General features: G+C 40.4%; 1 protein-coding gene across 2 annotated transcripts; it reads left to right on the top strand.

Moving 5' to 3' along the window:
• The first annotated feature begins 8819 nt into the window (after positions 1 to 8819).
• ELF3 (E74 like ETS transcription factor 3) lies at positions 8820 to 12975 on the top strand. 2 transcript variants are annotated; one of them, XM_053457789.1, is made up of 10 exons: positions 8820 to 8908; positions 9431 to 9601; positions 9812 to 10039; positions 10190 to 10240; positions 10337 to 10399; positions 10513 to 10569; positions 10689 to 10766; positions 11615 to 11731; positions 11840 to 12035; positions 12521 to 12975. In XM_053457789.1, the coding sequence occupies exons 2-10, from the start codon at positions 9439 to 9441 to the stop codon at positions 12627 to 12629; spliced, it is 1062 nt and encodes a 353-aa protein (XP_053313764.1). In that variant the 5' UTR covers positions 8820 to 8908; positions 9431 to 9438; the 3' UTR covers positions 12630 to 12975. The 2 variants fall into 2 exon arrangements, with proteins under 2 accessions (XP_053313764.1, XP_053313763.1); XM_053457788.1 differs by having other exon boundaries at positions 10686 to 10766.
• The last annotated feature ends 1524 nt before the right edge of the window (positions 12976 to 14499 follow it).

Below are 14499 nucleotides of genomic sequence, written 5' to 3'. Positions count from 1 at the left end.
TTGGTCGACCATGGCGGGGGCCGGTTCTGAGTGGAACTGTCCTGTGAAACCGCTATATGGTCTTGCTCACTGTGCTGCAGCTCAATTTCAGGTTCTTGGCAATTTTCTTATAGCCAAGTCTTTATGTTGAGCAACAATTCTTTTTTTCAGATCCTCAGAGAGTTCTTTGCCATGAGGTACCATGATGAACTCCCAGTGATCAGTATGAGAGAGTGTGAGAGCGATAACACCAAATTTAACACACCTGTTACCCATTCACAGCTGAGACCTTGTAACACTAACGAGTCACATGACACCGAGGAGGGGAAATGGCTAATTGGGACCAATTTGGACATTTCCACTTAGGGTTGTACTCACTTTTGTTGCCAAGGTGTTAGACATTAATGGCTGTGTGTTGAGTTATTTTTTGGGGACAGCAAATTTATACTGTTATACAGGCTGTGCACTCACTACTTTGTACTACATTGTACAGAGTGTCATTTCTGCAGTGTTGTCACATAAAAATATATAATAAGGGGGGCGTGGTTAGCCTGGCAAGGAAGATGGCCACTTAGCTTGGGAGCTCTGCGCCACCTGCTCCTGAAAATTGACAAATACACCTGCTAAACCCGATATGGGCAGGAACATAAAAGTGGACCCCCCGGGGACCAGCAGCAAAACTCACACGGCATGACTGAGGAAATACTTCTACACCCAGGCCCTACTGCACTCATAGCCGGAGGACCCCGACATGGCGCCATCCCCCATGTGCTTCCAGACCTCAGAAGAGACCTCGTCTCAACAGCACTTGAGCAGCTCCCCGGAGTCTTCACGAGACTGGTTTTTCCTTCCTGCCTACGAAGGATGACTTCAGTCTCCTCGTATCGGAGGTAAAACAAACGGTTCGTGCCAACTTACGACCTTTCAACGATCCTGTTCCTCTCAGCTTACTCACCTGTTTTACCATCTGAAAGATCTAGACAACCGAGTCCGAAGATTCAACATTAGAGTGAGGGGCATGCCGGAAGGTGAATGCCCTGAGGACCTCAAACGCCTCTTAGACAAACTATTGTCCATGATCCTGGACCAGCCCAAGGACTCTAATAGAAAACCCATCAAATTTGACCGGGCTCACAGAGCCCTGAGGTATGGAGGTGGCCCTGGTGACCCTCCACATGATATCGTATGCTGCCTGCATAGCTTCACCCTAAAGGAAGAAATCATGCAGAAGGCCAGGGCCCAAAGATTCTGGACATTTGAGGGGCACAAGATCTCCCTCTTCCAGGATCTCTCCCGCTACACGCTTCAGGTTAGACGAGCGCTTCGCCCAGTCACGGCGATTCTACAGGAACATAAGATCACCTATAGATGGGGTCACCCCTTTGCTCTAACGGCATGCAAGGGCACCACTACAGCTAAGGTGCAAACACCTGGGGATGTGAGACCATTTCTGCTGGCACTGGAGCTACCAGCAGTGGAAAACGAGGATTGGCTCAACAGGGACCCGGGACCTGGACCGCAACGTTCTAACACCAGAACACATGGGGACCACTGTGCAAGTGTGGGCTTTGATCTGGTAAACAACACGTTCACCCCACGATTCCTTTACCCTTCCCCCCTGTTCTTGAAAGTACCTTTCCTTCCCCACTTTCTCTCTCTCATCTCTCCCCTTCTTCCTCCTGTCACGACCACCCCCACGCTGGCACTCACCACGGAAGTTTTTCAACCCAAAGTACTACTACTGAAGGAGAAGCCCCTGGCAGCAGCGCCCCAGGAATTAGATGACCCCAACAGCAAGGAGGCCAGGCAGAGGTAGATAATAAAGGAACATAGTTGGATCAACAAGGTACAGGATGAGCGTAGAAGGATCCAGTAAAGGATCTCCACAAGGTATGGGTTAGATGCCAAAAGAATAGTCAGGATAGCAGGGTCGGTGCATAAAATCGGGTAGTCATACAAGCCGGGGTCTGGATTCAGAGAGGTTAGTCAGACAAGCCAAATCGGTAGCAAAATCAGAATAGGCAGGCAAGAGAGACGTCAGGCAAGCAAAGGGTCCAAATATCCAGGTAACTAAACAGCGTACTACATACAGCAAGGACCACAACAGGGTAACTGGAGTGAGCATTTCCGGATTTTTAAATCCGGCGCCAGATCTAACCCCGCCCCTTAGATCAACCTCACCGCTGCAGCCCCAGCCAGCCATCAAGAGCACACCTCCAGCTACGCGGCAACGTCACGCCCTCATCTTCTTCGTGAGGACCATGGATGCGCCGGGATCGGGTAAGTACCTGAGGGTAAGGATAAGGGTCTCAACATCCCCGATCTCGTTCACATAACGCGTCTGCGGTACTACTACAGGAAATGCACTTTAAAGAGGGTCAGGCCCCCAGCTAGAAAGATTCACACTTCCCCATAGGATACTTCAGTAATAACAGAGAGGCCAAAACTAAGGGGACGGCTATTTTGATTGCCAAATCGGTTCCGTTCGTGATAAAGGACACTCTGCTAGATGCAATGGGTAGATATTCATTTGTTAAGGGCCTCGTTGCATGTACACCTTCGCCAGCCTCTATCTGCCCAATGGAGGCCAACACACTGCCCTGCGCTCTATTGTCGCTTCCCTCTCTGATTTTCGTGAGGGTTTACTGGTCTTGGGTGGAGACTTGAAAGCCCCACTGTGCCCTAGTGTGGACACCTCATCCGGGTCCTGCTGTGTCCCGGAGAGTCAGCTCTATGCGCGGCTCCTTAACGGGACTACATTTGGTTGATTGCTGGCGCTCTCTACACCCCACAGGCCGTGACTTCGCATTCTACTCCTCACAGCATAACTGCTACTCACGTCTGGACTACATATTTCTCTCCCAGCCCCATCTTGACCTCTTACAGACTTGCACGGTTCTCCCGATGACTTGGTCGGATCACTTTTCAAATACCACATGAGGTATAACTTGCAGAAAAAAACATAAAAAACATTGGGTATTTCTAAACTCAGGACAAAAAGTAGAATCTATTTGAGTAAAGTTTTCCTGTGAACAAGTCTTCCTCCACAGGTGCTCAGCTGTAAATGAACGCTTTTGGAGGAGATGGGTCTTTATGGAATGCCACAGCTAAGGTGGATGGCGTGGGGGGTGGCACACAGTTACAGTAGCAACCATATCTACAGTGGATATTAAAAGTCTACACACCCCTGTAAAAATGCCAGGTTCTTGTGATTTTAAAGAATGAGACAAAGATAAGTCTTGTCAAAACTTTTTCCACCTTTAATGTGACCTATAACATGAACAGTTCAATTGCAAAACAAACTGAAATCTTTGAGGGGGGGGGGACTCACAATAACCTGGTTGCATAAGTGTGCAGACCCTTAAACTAATACTTTGTTGAAGCACCTTTTGATTTTATTACAGCAATCAGTCTTTTTGGGTAGGAGTCTATTATCATGGCACATCTTGACATGGCCATATTTTCCTACTCTTCTTTGGAAAAGCACTCCAAATCTGTCAGATTGCGAGGACATCGCCCGTGCTTGAAGGAGGATGAGACAGATCCAGTAGTGAGGGAGAGGTTGAAGATGTGAGCTAGAGTAGGGACAAGAGTAGATGAAAGAGACTGGGTGAGATGGGAAGGGATCGGGTCAAGGGGGCATGTGGTTGGACAAGAGGAAAGAAGAAGAGCATGTACCTCCTCTTTAGTGACAGCGGGTGGTGACTGTGCAGATATGTCATATCTGATAGTTTCGATTTTATTATTGAAGAAGTCAGAGGCCTTACGGTTGGTGGAAAGGGTAGTAGGGATAGGTTGAAGAAGGCAGTTGAAAGTGCTAAAGAGTCGTTTAGGGTTATGAATAGTAGGTTTCTTTACAAGGTTGAGAGCAGAGTGGTAGGAACGTAACATTATTTTATAGTGCAGAAAGTCAGACATGAAATGAGTCTTCTGCCAACTACGTTCAGCAGTGCGGGAACTGTGACGGGACCGACCTGTACCCCGACTGGGTACTCCCGCCAATCGTAGCTTCCTATTGCCGGGACACAAACAATTAACCCCTCCACCGGCAGCCAGAAGCAGCGTTGCAGAGAGAAGGGGGGACGTCACTGCACCGGAGCTGGTATACCACTGTGGCTAGCCAAAGCTGAGCTACACCTTGTGGCTATTGACCTGAAAAGGACAATACATGATCCCTCCTTTGCACACGGCTCTGTATTTGCACTCAACCCATCTCAGCCCAGTAGGGGGTCTCTATTATAGTCTGTGGGATGTTTATGAATGAGTGTATGTTTTATGAATGTTGGGCTTAGTATATAGTGATAGGGGTTATGCTGCATTATTGTCAATGTCTGGCTCAATGTATAGTGATAGGGATTATGCTGTACCACCGTCAATGTCTGCCTCAGTATATAGTTATAGGTGTTATGCTCTACCACCGTCAAAGTGTGCCTCAGTAAAAAGTGATAGGTGTTATGCTGTACACCCGTCAATGTTTGCCTCATTATATATTGATAGGTACTCCCCTGAGTAGAATCTATGTTTCAATCAATTAGCCATCCAAAATAAATACTTTCTCCCAATCCTCTGTTTATTCACTAAGTAGAGAATTGTGGTTTAAAGGCTATCAGTTTACTATTCATTACGAAGGGCTAACTCTAGCAAGTTTCTCTGGCAAGAAGAAATGAGCTGGTTTTTCGTCTCTATAATGCATAATTCAATGTGTAAAGAAACTTAAAAGAAATGTTGCTGATTGAAAGGTTGCAGTAGTCCAGCAAGGGACAGCTCTGATCCTTTGGAGTTTCCATAGATGATGCATGCCTTGATACATTGAGCACCATACTTGTAAAAGAGAGACCATTCAAAGAGAACATAAGGATCTGGTCTGTGGTCTTGACAATTTCACTGTCTCTCTAAAGTAATTATAGTATTATTATCATTATCTTTTATTTATATAGCGCCAACAGTTTACGCAGCGCTTAATACAATACATAAATTCAAGAGATATGACAAGACAAGAATTGACAGACTAAGACAAACCGATACATTCAGTGGAGAGAGCCCTGCTCGCAAGCTTACAAGCTAGAGAAAGGGTGAGAGGTAGTGTGGTGGTATCAATGACAAGGAAGTTCTAGCAGCTAAGATGGTATGCTTCTCTGAAGAAGTGGGTTTTTAGATGTTTCTTGAATGTCAGGAGGAAGGGTGAATGCTGAAGGTTCCTTGGGAGTAGATTCCAAAGATATGGGGCAGCTCGAGTGAAATCTTGTAGACGGGAAAAGGAAGAGGTGATAAGTGAGGAGGAGAGCCTTAGCCGATGGGAAGAACATAGGGATCGAGTAGGAGAGTATTTGCTAATGAGGTCAGAAATGTATAGAGGAACAGTATTATGGATGGCCTTATATGTCAGTACCAGGATTTTAAATTTAATTCTAAAGGTAATTGGGAGCCAGTGGAGGGTTTCACAGAAGGGGGAAGCAGAAGAGAAGCGACGTGCAAGGAAGATAAGCCTAGCAGCGGCATTTAGGATAGACTGTAGAAGAGAGAGTCGAGACAGTGGAGTTCCAACCAGAAGCATATGGAAGAATTCCAATCGTTATGGCTTGACAAACTTTCAGATACAGCTGAACTTCCTTCAAGGCCCTGACACAACCTGTAACAAGGTGTTTTTGGCTTAATGGACCCAGTTGTACTTTTTGCCAAGCAGTAACTTAGGTCTTGTTAAGTTTCCATCATGCAGTGTCCCCCGGCTATTGTCTTTCTTCTTAATAAAAAAATATACTGAATGGATGAACACCTAAGTCTCCCTATGTCACCTTTCGCCACATGGGCCAGCTGTTCTAGTGCGTAGACACAAATACTGGAGACTTCCATTTCTATTTAAACCACTTTAACCGACATAAGGTATCAGCCAGCTCAGACTGGCCATCAGACACACCCTGGACAAATGCCTGGCAGGCTGCTGGCCATCGGTGCTCAATACTCACCTGATCTGCCGCTAGGACTTGATACACATGGCCACACTCTAAGCGAGCAAAAAAACGTAGTGCACGGACGCGCACATCCCGCTTTCAGCCACAAATATGTCATCAGGTGACCACTAGCCTTAAAGTGTCACAGCTGTATTGTGATCGCCAGTCTCACCCTAGGTATCATCCTGAAAATAACATACTATGCTCCCATAGAGCCTGACTCACTTGTTAGCCCTAGCTGACAGGGGAGCTGAGCCACTTACCACCTAATGTAATGTCACTTACCATCACTATCATGTCATTTGTAGCTCAGTTCTGCCTTGTTTTTTCTTAGCTTACCTGCTAAAAACCTGGCACAGATCATTAGGATTTTCAAAGTTCAAGGTTGCACTTAGCAATCAGTCAACACGTCTTTTAATGGGCAGGCAATGCATGCTGTCACACTGGTTCTGTAGGTGACGTAGCTTTTCTTCATGCCTTTTACAAACATAGGGGAGAACATGAGGATGCTGCAGCCCACCAGCTCAGTTCCCAAGGCAGCTGCCTAGACCACCCATTTCCTATGGATGTGGTAGCCTGCTCATTAGGCTGTTGGTCCAGCAACCGCATTTACTCAAAACATATTTTTTCTCACAAAAGCCTATTTTGGTCACTTTGTACAATCCGCCTGCATAGTCTCTGCATAGTCTAAAAAGAGATAACAGGCATATTTATCCTAAAGACAGGATAAAGAAAGATTTATTGTTATGGATAAAACAAATAAAAAATATATTTGATCAGCATTGAGATGCTACATGTAAATGATGATAAACTAGTGGGATTTAAAATGTGTACGTGCCAGGTTTTCCAACAAACAGCAGTCGATACTAGGTGTTGAACCTGGCAGGTTACAGAGCTGGTTTCACTGCATTCCTGGATATGATCGGATGGGGAGTGGCACCGCATGACCTTCAATTTGCATGCTAGATAAAAAAAAGGTTCCAGTAAAGGGAATTTCCAAGGCCACTGTCAAGTGAAGACCCCTACTAGGGCACCATTACTACCTATCGATCTCTAAAAAAAAGAAAAAACGTGTAAAAGAAAAGAATGTGTGTGTAAGGGACTCTTCACTGGAAGAACAAGGAAATTACACCTAGCATTTCAAATGAAAGATAACTTGATATTCTCTCTGTCAGTTTTGGAAATCACCTAACATACAAATATTTCGATTTGCCCAGCAATCTGAAGTTAAAAGATTTCTATAGGTTATCAACTAATACTGTTTTCTAATATAACATTTTCTGAATTTGGTTGGTCATTGTCTATTACACACAATATCATTAAAACAAAGGGAATGGTACCACACACTTCAACAGTTAATGTTACACTGTCACAATTAATTAATATTTATTAATACACATAACTGATGCCAAACATTTTGGAGTAACTTCTTCAGTGTGCTTCAGTGAAAATGAATATAAAATGAACCCTCCAATGAATCCATAAGCAATTGTTTAATAATGTCTAATTACAACAATGGCACTTGAAATGTTCATTTAGGAGGTTACTAGCTGCAGCTTCATACGTTAGCTAAAGTATTTTACACAGTTTTCCACTAATAATATACTCTTTGTATTTTATATCATTAGCATTTGGGGTATTTATGTACATGAATATATCTGTATATTCATGCACTTGAGTGACTATATGTGCCTGTATGTTGTCAGGTACATGTATGTAATTTATTATTGATGTTGATTATCCATTAGTGATGTTCGTGTAATGCATTTTTATTGTCTATATAATATTAACTTAGTAAAATCATATACTGTGTAACCTACACTGAGTGTTCTGTGTCACCTGGACTATGCAGTTCAATATAAATAAAAATATCTGCACTGAAGGGTTTCCTTATCTAGTTCAGTATTTAGAACATCTGCATAGACAAATCCCTAAATCCAATCTGGTATACAACATTTTCAAATTGATGAAATCTATTTAAATTAGTCAAAAAATTCAGTAGGCATGTCCAAACTCCAGTTTTATTAAATAAGTAGAACATCATTTTGACAACCACTATTAATAATTATTAAATTAAACCATTTTTTGTTTTATATTTTTTTTGATAGGTTTGCACTTTTGTAGGGGATGAGTCTGATTTTGTTTGGTGTACTACAAAGCGTGTATTCCATCTTTACACCAATGTAAATTACATAGTACAGACAGAGCATTTGATAATTTAGTGGGATCAGTGATCTTAGAATAAGTTTGTTAAACATATTTTAGAAAGCTAGGCTTTAAAATTGTTAAAATGTTTAAGCAACTTAGCAATGTGTTTTTATAGTGGCTACCATAAGAAAGTTAATGGAATGAGAGATACGTTGTTAAGTTCAAATGCGGATAATAAATAAATCCCAGTTCTTATTCTATTTCCACAGATGTGCTGATTGAAACAGGTGGGATGTATCATCAAAGGGAATTAAACTGTAATTGGGTTTCTGTTTTATAGATAAATTAATTGCATTTACAGGCCAAAAAAAACACCCCGCCTTATATAATATATAATATATAGTGTGTTGTCTGGTATCTCCAGTAAAACTTCCCAAAGCATAAACAAAAGCTAAAATTAAAAAAAAAAATTCTATGTATGTAGCTGCGTGTCACGAAAATAAAAGATTAGTGTCGCAAGAATAAAAAAAATACTTAAGCTAGCAAACATTGCATCGTGTTTATACCTCAGTACTGGCAATCATTAAACTACCTCTCTCTTTATTTTCCCAGCCAGTCTTGGATAACATGTGTTATGCAAATTTTACACAGCCTCTGAACCTGAATCACGCACCTGGGGAAAGTCCCATTCTCTGACTCTGGGTGGGGCCAGGTTTACAAGAAGAAGGTATATATTTAGACATATATATATATGTGTGTGTTCTAGTGAGCTGCTTTTCATTCTGCGCTTAACTCGTCTTGTGGATTATTCAAGCTGCTGGAAACTACAATAGGTACAGAGATACATTTAAATTTTATGCATTATTTTGGTACTGCATTTTTATAACCTCTTTCGCTGTTGAAGTGTCATGGGTTCTTGTCAAACAGTATAGCAGTTGATTGTGTCATATTTGGTCATTTATCACTATTTTGTTACAACTAATGTAGCTTTCGGATATGTGAGATTCAGGTAACTTGTCGATAAACAGCAGAGAAATTAGGAGGATTAACAAACCAGAGTGAAGATTCTTTGACACTCCTTAGTACATACTTCATGGTACTGGGGTACTTCATTTCTTTGTTTTCCCTCTTTTCTCTGTAAACTATAGATTACTTTGGAATGGATGTATAGATGAAGATTATGGTCAAACTAGACCATATATATGAGGATTGTGTACTGATAAATTATTTAAACAAATTTGTTTTATGATATGAAATATTCTCATTTTGTGCATGTTTCATCTCTTAGTATGTATTGTGAAAAAGCTATATGATGACCCAGGCTGCTCACTCAGTTTAACTGTTTGTATATTTAGAGCCAACAATGGCAGGTGGAACCTGTGAGATAAGCAGCATCTTCAACAACTACGTCAATACTTTATACCCAACGATGCCCGCACAACTGGAGGCAACCAACACTGTGCCAAGTCAGGATACAGACAAATTCCTCACCTTTGCTACCCCAGAGCCAAGCAATGAACTTACAGGTACTAGAGAATACAAAGAAAAATGGCAACAACTTGAAAAAAAGTGACATTAATGCTTTTGCTGCACCAAAGATTAACTTGTTTCTGTAAAGAAATCAGAGAACATCTAGTCTAGTTTAGCTAAGAGTGGAATAGGTTAATGAATAGCAAGATAAAAACTGACAATAGTGTAAAGAGGGAAAATACCTCATGTTATTTATCTTGCACCAGAGCCATTTAGGTTGGATCAGGATTTACCAGAAACGTGGTCCCAACAGCAGGTGTTGAACTGGATCAGTTACCATGTGGAAAGGTACAAGTGGGATGCCTGTACAATGGATCTGACCCAATGTGAGATGGATGGAAAACAACTTTGTCAACTAAGCAGAGAAGAAATGAACACTATGTTTGGAGGACTTGGCGACAAACTCTATGAACACCTTTGCCAGTTGAAGGAATGTAAGTAATAGGAATATAAGTTTCAATGTGTGACAAATGTGCATTAACACAAGCTCATACTGTGTGTGGCAGATAACTAAAATTGAACACAAATTTCATAAAAATGTTTTACATGCCTGTGTAATCAGCATGTCAAATATATCTATTTAGGGCAAGTTCCTGAACTCAACGGTGATTATGATATCAAGTGGTATTTTCCAGGTAAGTTTACAAACACTACACATCAGCTCCATTAATGTCCCCTTTTCTTGCAACTTCTGTCAGTATCTACTATCAATAATGCATGGTGTTTTCTAGAGTTTGACTTGGACCTGATCCACGATATTCTCAGAAATGAACACAATTTCAAGAAGGAATCAGGTACGGTGTTAATGGTTTTTGAGATTCTATGAGGAATGAACAGAGGACTTTAGGGTCAGTTTTGCATTAATTTTAGGTTGTGCTAATCTAGCCTATTTTTTGTTTTCAAACAGACCCTGGGTATTATACTGATCACATGTCTTCTGACAGTTTATTGTCCATTCCATCAGGTGAGTTTATGGAAATTTTAGAAATGGAAAAAAAAACAAAACCCAGTAGCAACATAATGTACTTGGTTTGCCAATTTTACTTGGTCATTCACATTCCATTTGATTTGGTTTATCAGCAGCTGAGTCACGCAGTCCACATGCTGGAGATTCTGCCGGCAGTGACCTTGAAGCAGAAGTAAAGGATCACACAGGCAGAGGTAAGACCCTTATATACTGCAATCATTCAACAATTGTGGAGTGTTTTTTTCTGTTTTACAGAGAGAGAGTAGAGAATGCATCTCAATTTAAAATTCTCTGGAGGTGACAAATTATTTAGAATTATATCCTTGCATTCATATAATAAAATGGTAATAGGATGATTTTCTGTTAGCGACAGCTCAGCATGGGCTACAGTTAAATCGTATCAATGTTTTTTTCTCTACAATCTGGCTATAGCATCACATGTGCTCCTTAGCATGCAAACTGGAAACCAGATCCCCCGTATTGACCTGGTACCATTTGTTTTAGGAAAATAGCCTTTGGTAACAGTATGCCATATTTGCCTGGGTTTGATGCTATAAACAAATGAAGCAGATCCATAATGGGGTCTACAGAAGAGGCCAGAGGCAAATTTATCATAGGGCTGACTATGGAGCTCCTTCTTGTGTTAGGAGCCCTGTTGGAGGCAGAAAAAAGGGGTGAATGGCCCCAATCCACTTCAACTTTTGGCCTGACCACCTTTAAAAATGTGCTGTTCCTCTTAGCCATGACCTGCTCATTTTCTACATATGTGTTACCTGCAAGGCTTTTTATGGTGTACGTTGAGGGAAGTGTGCATAGTTGTGTCTGAAATGCACACTTGCCCCGAGGTGCTACATTAAGACATGTTACATAGACTGGTAATTCTACATGCAGCTAATGTGAGGCAGTCTTCTTGTATCTTTTTGCCTTGAAATATATAGTTTGTATGTGGCACTGTCAAGTTTTTATGACTAATGCTGCGTTTTAACCCTCTATAATGTGATATTTATGTAACACATCATTGTTTTAACTTTTCTATATTCAGATGATTCTCCAAGTTATATCAAAACTGATGGAGGCCCTAATAAACGTAGGAGGGGGAGACCACGGAAGTTGAATTCAGACTGCCGTGATATTTTAGAGACCAAGAAAAGCAAGCACTGTAAGTGGGGTTTGTAAAACAAATCTTTTTTTCTGATTTATAATGTCACAACTTAAGCAAGTTATATTTTACAAATAATTGTACATGTTCTGGTCTCGTTCTTTTCAGCTGCACGTGGGACTCATCTATGGGAATTTATTCGGGATATCTTGCTGCATCCAGATTCGAATCAGGGTCTTCTCAAGTGGGAGGACAGATCTGAAGGGGTCTTCAAATTCCTTCGCTCTGAGGCAGTAGCTCAGCTGTGGGGACAGAAGAAGAAAAATGCCAACATGACATATGAGAAGCTGAGTCGTGCTATGAGGTGAATAACCATGATCTGTAGCATTTATTTTAATCTAACTTACAAGAGTAACTATGCGTCCGGAGAGGTTATCACAAGGCTTTTTATTTTCCTATACGTGTCCAACTTTGCTTTCCATTTGACAGGACACTCAACAGCATGAGACATCATTTGCAGGTCCATCTGCATTATGTGGTTGGCATTGTGACATTGCAGCATGATAAACTAAAGATTGTTAGAGGGCCAGACTGGTGATGATGAGTCAACCTTTGCACTTTAAGGCACGCTATGGTTTTATGCTCACATAGCCAGGCATATACAGCCAGTGGCCACACAATACAGCATCAGGCACTCACCACACATTTGCTTGATATGCCACTAGACCTAAAATGACCTATCTGTTCCACTGTTGGGATAGTCATAACCTTTTTGGGACTATTTGCAGCTTTGATTTTGTATCACTGGTCTCATTTGTTTCATCTATTAACGTATTTTTGTCCTTACAGATATTACTACAAGAGGGAGATCCTGGAACGTGTAGATGGACGCAGATTGGTGTATAAATTTGGAAAGAACTCTAGTGGGTGGAGGTTGGAAGATAAAGGACTATTGTGAGTTAAGCTAACTGAATAAGTCACCAGCTCACTCAAAGTGCATCGTCTCCTTTTGAGACCTTCCTGGGTGCTTTGTATACTGTATGTCAGACTCCAACCTTTTTTGAAGGACAATTATGTAGCACCATTTTTACGGTGTAACTTAAGCTGATATTTTAGCATCAGTAGGTTGTTGTAAACCAGTTTTAATATGCTTATAATTTTTAACCCTTTTTAAATATAATTTGTTTTGTGTGTTGTACATTAAGATTTGCAATCGGGGATACAGAATGTGATGTGAAAGTTAAAAAGCATGGTACAAAAATAACATTTCATCCTAAAGAATACAATTTTTGATGCCAGAAATCCTTGAAGAGGTTATGTTTGCATATGTAATACTCTTTGGCGTCTAATGTATACATTTAAGAAAAAATAGGCTATATTAGCACAAATGAATTGTAAGAGCTGTATGTGAAGGGAATCATTATGGAAGCAAATGAAATAGTCCTGATGATTATTCCATATTTTGCTACATAATTGATTTTTTTGAGTATAGTTTGTAGTTCACAGAGATCATGATAGCACACTTCTTAGTCCTCCTTATATACCTTTTTCTCTGATATTGACCCTGGACAATAAATATGGGAAGTTCTTTTATCCCTTGCATGATATCCGAGAGCTATCATGCATAACTATATTATACAAACCTAAGAATAAAGGCATATATTAATATGGTAGATATATTTTAGAGAAGTAGTAGATTTTAAGTGTGTGGAAGAAGACAATATTGAAGTCTGGTGCATATTTATGATAATGATGATAAACTGTTTTTAACAGATATGTGTACATATATATATATATATATATATATATATATATATATATATATATATATACTATGTTTCTAAACTGTGTGTACAATTAAATCATTGCTTGCAATCTCAACATGGCCAGAAATAGGGTTTCTAGTAACATATCTGAGCTGCCTTATCTGTAGCAGTGCTAACACCCTCTCCTGTATTGTTTGTAAGCATAGGCCAACCGTATGGTACCGCACCTACTACCTAAGTACCATAGATAGCCACCTTGTTTAGCTATATGATAGGGCCCACCATGCCTGGAAGATCATATCATCCAGCTGTGTTTACTACAAACCAAAGGAGCTAATCTACCACATTTGGGACAGATATCACCTAAAAGTCAGACAATTTGATTGCTGTGTTTTTCTTGTGATACTTATTTTCTGTACCTTTCAAATCTCAGGCTCTTCATAATATAGGATAATCTTAAAAAAAACTTACACACTTAACACTTACACTAAAATTCTAATATACACAATGCTGTGAATATATTATAGTATTGTAAATAGAGTATCAATTTTTTTTGTAAATAATATGCTAATATTCAAAGAGATTTGTTTCTTACAAAGCACTTATTACATTGAATATGTTAATATATGTTGTACATTTATGACATCTATTTTTCAGCTAAAATGACAGATGTATTCATTTTTTGTTATGTATATATATAAATATTTTTTTATATCTGAGGCAGTAAATATTGTTGTAATGAAAACTGTCAGACAAAATAAAGAATCCAAATACAGGAACAAATAGATTTCATTACTGAAAAATGTTTACTCAAACTGTAATAACACCCAACCACATCTGTATGCATTTGTGTTTTGGATACGTAACCCTTAATGGTTGTCATATTTTCCACTGTACCTTGAGAATATTTGAGGAAGCTCAGTGGTGTACTTGGGGGAGTTGCTTCCAGGGGTCGCTCATCAAGAGGTGCCACACTGGCACATAGAGGCAGTCCAAAATTGTTCACAAAGTACTGGGCATTGAGCATGGATTTGTATGTGCAAAAGATTGTGATCATGGGTG

Source organism: Spea bombifrons, chromosome 2 (genome assembly GCF_027358695.1).
Source record: "Spea bombifrons isolate aSpeBom1 chromosome 2, aSpeBom1.2.pri, whole genome shotgun sequence".
Classification (NCBI taxonomy): domain Eukaryota; kingdom Metazoa; phylum Chordata; class Amphibia; order Anura; family Pelobatidae; genus Spea; species Spea bombifrons.
Note: the sequence above shows the minus strand (reverse complement) of the source record. Positions and strands in the feature narration are given on the sequence as shown.